General features: G+C 54.8%; 1 protein-coding gene across 1 annotated transcript in view; it reads left to right on the top strand.

Annotated features, from left to right (window-relative positions):
- The first annotated feature begins 5,603 nt into the window (after positions 1–5,603).
- The window catches only part of RASGRF1 (Ras protein specific guanine nucleotide releasing factor 1), an 89,755-nt gene continuing 89,358 nt past the window's right edge, over positions 5,604–6,000 (top strand). Inside the window, exon 1 of the mRNA XM_065412236.1 lies at positions 5,604–5,879. Within this exon, the coding sequence (XP_065268308.1) occupies positions 5,604–5,879 (276 nt within the window). The remainder of the gene's footprint in view (positions 5,880–6,000) is intronic.

The raw sequence follows: 6,000 nt of genomic DNA, 5'->3' as shown, positions 1-6,000 counted from the left end.
CCCAAAAGGTGAGTGAAGCGAGCTGGCTAAGGAGGGCGGGCAGAAAGGGTTAACGGAGCCCATGATGAAAATCCGAAAGGTGGGGGTGAGATCAGTGAAAGGCGAGCAGGCTTTCCCCGAATTCTCCAGTGTTCTAACAGCTCAGAGCCTCAGAAATAAATGTCTGGGGACTGACTCTGATACCTCCATGTTCACTGGTGACTGGGGGGCTGGAACAATTTGGATGGGGGGGGGTGCTGAGAGCCATTGAACCAAACTGTGACCCCTGGATATGATGGAAACCACTTCAAGCCAGGGGGTGCAGCAGCTCCCCCAGCACCTATGCTGGTGATCTACAAATGAGAAGACCTGGCTTGGCTTTGCTCTATAAATTGCCTTTCCGATTCATCCTGTGATCAAACAACCTGCACTTTTCAATGACAGAATTGCCATGTAACTATCCAGCTCCTCTTTACCCGTCTAGTCCTGGCCTAAAGTACAGCCTCAGTCAACATGTTCCTGTAGGAGTCAGGTGCATGTAGCTTGTTTCTGCTCTAAATGTACCTAACCCAGGGAACTCTGAGCATGCAAACTGGAGCGTAGGTGCGGGCGTCTGAGGTGGGCAATGTCTGGACACTGTCAAGACCTTTTTTTTACTTAAAAGAAAATGTGACCCAATTTTCACAGCTCTGGAAGCTGCTGTCTTGGAAAAGACATTTAAGTGACCTCAAGTATCAATGCCTGTCCTGCCCCCTCTGCTGCTTCCCCTGGCCAGAACTGATGACCAGGCTGGTGCCTCAGACCCAGTAGCTGTATAAAAATCCCCAGGCTTCAGTGCCACCTCAGGAGTCAGGAAGCTAACTTGTCACGGCGAATGCAATCTGCTGTGCTAGCAACTCAATGGGCTGTGGCGTTTTGAGCTCAATATCCAGGTTCTGACTTGTGTGCCGGCTTTTGGTGAGCTGATCCGTTCTGCTAACCTGGCTGAGGTTTGTAGGCGTGTCGATCAAACCAGGGCTCGCAGTGCGTGTCTGAGTCTCAGGAGGGGAGTACTGGGTAAGCATCAGCTCCCACATTGTCCAGCAATACGTGGCAGAGAAGGAAAGGGTTTTGTTTTGTGCACATGTTTAAGGTTAGTGTGCTCAACCTGTAGCTAAACCAGGTTGGCTGGTAAGCGTGAGGACGTTGTCTGGAATCCATGAACAAACGAGAGATGCTAGCACTACACCCAGGGCCTGATCAGTGCCGGTGCTGCATTCCCACAGAGCACACCTTTGCTCCCTGTCCCTGCATGCGACCTACACACTGCTGGTCACTGAATGTCCGCAGGGGGAGGAGGCCTGGGCGGGTGCAACACGGTGCTCTTTGACCTTAAGATGAATGTTTATTAAACTGCTGTTTGCCCATTGCTGGCTCATGTCAGCAACAGATGCAGCAGATGAGGGGTGCCCTGGTAACCAGCCCCATGCTAGGTTCTTCTCAAGTGTATTTGACACACAAGCTGCCAGGCAGCACAAGTACTGAAAAGCCAGTCCTGGCGTGTGTTCGGTGGGGGAGGGGAAAAGGGAACGTTGTCAGGGCACAGGGAGCAAAACCAATTTTCGTTGTCTGTGGCTTTCCAGCAGGACTTAGAATAACAAATTTTTTCTTCCATCCAAGCTTGAATGCTGGCAGAGACTCTGTAGAAATTGAATTGATTAGCAGGGTGCTGGCACATCAGAGAGCTGTCTGCAAGGTAACTGAGCTGACAGTGGGCAAACACAGACGACTAAAGCCCTGGACAATCCCAGCGCATGTCACCCCTCTAGCCCCATGATATTGGCATAGCAACGGTGCCAGGCTTGTGTTAGTAGACAGCCACTAGTTATTGTAACCACCACAACACTAGGTCTGAGAACAACTGGAACTCGGCAAACCCACATCACCAGTCTTATATTATTGCCTAAATGACCAGCAACTCGACTGAGTGCCCTTTGCTGTGAGACAGTCGAGGGGCTGGGATCAGAGATTTAGAACTGGACATTACAATTTCTGTAGCTGTCCATGAAAACGACACTAAGCCCTGGAACCGGTTATCCACACACGTGCTTACTGCAACTGCCGGTGCACTCACAGCACCTGCAACTAACTTACCTAGTTGTTTGTCTGACATGCAGAATTGTTCACAGCATTTCTAAAAGTTGGGGCCTTGGTTTGCTGCCTTGGCCAATGATCCAAACACTACTTATTCACCACACTGTAGTCACATCCTTTAGCCCTGCAAACCATTCAAAACACATACTTCAGAGCTGCGTGAGGCAGCATTCCGTTTCTCTTTGCAGTACATTGAAACACGCATTGTATAGAAAATATACAGTGCGGGTCCCTTTCCCTTTTCCACAGCTTTGTTATTACCTGCCCGTCTCTCCTGGGATTGTGTCTTGGAGCTTTGTGCACCGCTGATGTTCTGCTTCCTGTCCTGTGCACTGGGACAGCAGCCCAGGGCCCACTCTTTATGGGTGTTGTACTTTTTTCATCTTTGCTGTTCCAGCTTGCACTTTTTCTCAGGTATATGGGTGGGACTTCAGACTGGAGGCTTGGGAACATATTGTGGGTAAAAATACATGAATGAGCTTCTCACAGGGTGTGGTTTAGAGCTGGGCTGGGTGAAGAATTCCTTACAAATAATATATTGGGAAAATGCATTACTGATCTAGTGTGGGCAGCAACCATCTTTGCTCTATTTTTATACAGTGCCCAGCACAATGGGCCCCTGGCCCCTAGGTGCATCTCCAATTAATAATGGAAACTAGCACAAGTTTAGGCACAAGTATGAAATCCTGGGCATTGGCCTTAGACTGCTCTCATGAGCAAGCAGCGCAACAGAGATTTAAAAGTTGATTAAGGACAGAGAGAGAGAAGAAAACATTGCAATTAAAATATTTGGAAACAGAGAAAGAAATTGACATTTGTTCCGGAAAAAAATCCTTTTTATTATTGGTTACCTAAAATTTGTAAGTTAGAGCTTTCAGTAAAATGCCCTGGCAACACACCCTGTCCCTTTGGGTGGAAAGAGAGATCAACTCAAACATTGTAGCTTGGGCCTGATTCTCCAGCTGTCAACTGGAGCAGATCCACAGGAGGTCCTGGTGTTACAGCAGTATAAGACTGGAGTAAGGAAGAGCAGAGGCAGGCCCATTTCCTCAGCAGCTGGGATTCATTCTGGCTAATTCACATAGAAGGCGAGAGAGGATAGAAAACAAATCAAAGTTTCTTGGTGTGGTGAATTATTCTTTTACCGGCTGCTGCTGGACACCTGGGCTCATCTTTTGCTGGCATGTTTGACATTCAGCCACCAGTTCTTTCATCCCAGCAGAGTGACATTCAGCCTGCCATGGTACAAAGGAGTTGAGTAAATTGTGACTGCCAGGACTGGAAACAGAGACAAAGCGAAATGCTGGAGAGCGCAGAGGACAGGGTAAGCCCATATGTTAGGGAATATTCGAATGGGGCGGGGGGATAACACAAGGTATTGCAGGCACCTGAAGCCTGCGTTGTCTTTGTGGTTAAGGTATGATGTCCTCTCTGGTTTCCCCAAGGCTGTCTCTGTGGCCTAGATGTGATTGCCAAAGCCCCATCTCCACACCTCCAGATCCAAACACCCAAAGGTGCCCGTGGGGCACTAGACATGTCCACCAAGGGTGTGGTCACATGAAATGTCCAATCAAATTGGTTCCTTGGTGCCTGCAAATGTGAACAACCTTCCTATTGCCCAGACCATTCCTTGGTGTTACCATGGCAATTTGTGACCTCATTAAAGTCCTTGGAGGCCTTCCAACATTTTCAGTCAAATTAACATAGTTTTCCTGATTCCCTTCTTGTTTGCTTATGGGAGCTAGGTCACACATTGGGCCGGGGGCCTAGGGTTCCCTTTCCACCTCTTCAGCTCAGCCATGTTTTCAAGCAGCAGGTGCCCACCCTGCACAGTGCTGCAGAGGCGCCTCTTCCATCCCCCTTGCCCCCTGACCACCTGCCACTCCACTCATGGAACTGACATTTCTGCCTGGCTCAGGTTTTACTGTCGTGCCTGTTACCATGGTATCTAAGCAAGCTGGGCAGAGTTTGGTGCCATAGCTCCTGTGCAGTGGAGTAGCATGATGCCCACTGGCAGAGCCCTGTCCTTCTTACTGGCCAGAGAGGGAAGGGATAACACCCCACCGCATCCCCTTTCCTCTCCCCTGCACACAGCTCTTGCCTGGCTGCTCCTGCGATTGTCTTCCACTCTGCAAGTACAGAAGAGCCAAAAGGAAGGAATTGCAGGAAATGAAATTAGCCCAATGGAAAGAAATAGAGGGGTCTCCCTTTGTCCCCCTCCCCCACCTGTTCCTGTGCTCAACTGGCAATAAACTAGTGGGGTGGCTTGGAATCTCCCGTGGGGGTTGTGGGGCGAAGCAACGGAGCTAATGCACTAGGGAATGGTGTTCCAGGTTTTTGGATGATGAATGCTTTGCCATGCAAAGGGTTGGTCTCACATTACCCCAGGCTGGGAGGACCCCAGAGTACAACAGATTAGGAGATTCCTATTCAAACTGAGAGCTCAGGAGGGGACATTGTTTACATTACTCCAGCCAGGCCACAACCCCCCTTACAATGTAAACACAGGCGGTATTTAGAGGTTAACAGATTACTGGGCCATTAATCAGGGAGACTCCCGCTTCTGAGCCTGGGCATGTCTCTGCTCTCATGGGGAGGGTTACACTGAGGGGCGATGGACTCCTTCAAATCCAAATCCAACTTCGCTAGCTAGCAAAGGACCGCTGGGGCTTTGCAACCAGGCTGCCCGTTCTCCTGGCCTCCAAAGGAGAAGCTGCGCCTGCCCGCTCCCGTGTCCGCTCCCCGGGCGGGGAGACGCAGCGCTCCCTGTACTTTCCATGCAAGTGTGTAGGCGAGGAGAAGAAGCTAAAAATACCGCGGGCTCTGCCATTCGGGTACCGCCGCCGCACGCCGCTGGTGCGGGCTGGCAGGTGCTGCGCTCGGACGCGGCTGGCCGCGCACTTGCGCTTCTCCGGGTGGCCGGGATCGCCCGGCTGCAGCCTCAGGCGGGGGCCGCGGGGGTCCGGCGAATCCTGGCAGCGTGACCCGCCCCGCGCGTGGCCCGGCGCCAGGGGCGCTACTTGCGCCCCCGTGTCCACGAGCCGGGGCTCCGCGCGCGGCGCTGAAATTCGCGGTGCGCGTGGACCGCGCGGAGTCCGGGGCAGGGCGCAATGCAGCGGGGGCCGCCCCGCCGGGCTGCGGGCGCCCGCCTGCCCTGATCTCTCTTCCCCCCCCTCCCCCCGGCACGGGCAGCGCCCGCCCTGCCATGGAGACGCGGCAGCCTGCGCGCCCGGCAGGTCCCCCCTGCCCGTAGCCGGCTGTGCGCGGCTCGGTCCATGGTGCCGCGCTTGGCTCGGCTCGGCTCGGCTCGCATCACATGACTCCCCCGCTGGCAGGATCCGGGGCTCCTGCATCCAGCCGCGCTGCCAGCCGAGCGGGTCCGTCCCCAGCGCGCCGGCCGGGGGCTCTGCAGCAAGCGGCGCCGGGGCTGGGCGCGGGCATGAGCCGGCGGCCGGGGGCCGGGTGAGCACCGGCCGGCGGCGCCGGGCACCATGCAGAAGGGGATGCGGCTGAACGACGGGCACGTCGCCTACCTGGGGCTGCTGGCGAAGAAGGACGGCAGCCGCCGCGGCTACCTGAGCAAGCGCAGCGGGGACAACACGAAATGGCAGAGCAAGTGGTTCGCGCTGCTGCAGAACATGCTCTTCTGCTTCGAGAGCGACTCCAGCTCGCGGCCCTCCGGCCTCTACCTGCTGGAGGGCAGCGCCTGCGACCGCGCGCCCTCGCCCAAGCCCTCGCTCTCCGCCAAGGACTCGCTGGAGAAGCAGGTCGGTGCCGCGCGGGGAGCGGGGCGGCCAGTGCGCGGCTTGCCCCGGGCTGCGCCGCTCGGGGCCCCGGAGCCCGGCTCCTGGCGGGGCGCCACCCCGGGCACGGGTCAGCGGGGGCTGC

The sequence above is a fragment of the Emys orbicularis genome, chromosome 10 (genome assembly GCF_028017835.1).
Source record: "Emys orbicularis isolate rEmyOrb1 chromosome 10, rEmyOrb1.hap1, whole genome shotgun sequence".
Taxonomy (NCBI): Eukaryota; Metazoa; Chordata; order Testudines; family Emydidae; genus Emys; species Emys orbicularis.
The sequence above is the reverse complement of the archived record's forward strand: the minus strand, read 5'-3'. Positions and strand labels throughout refer to the sequence as shown.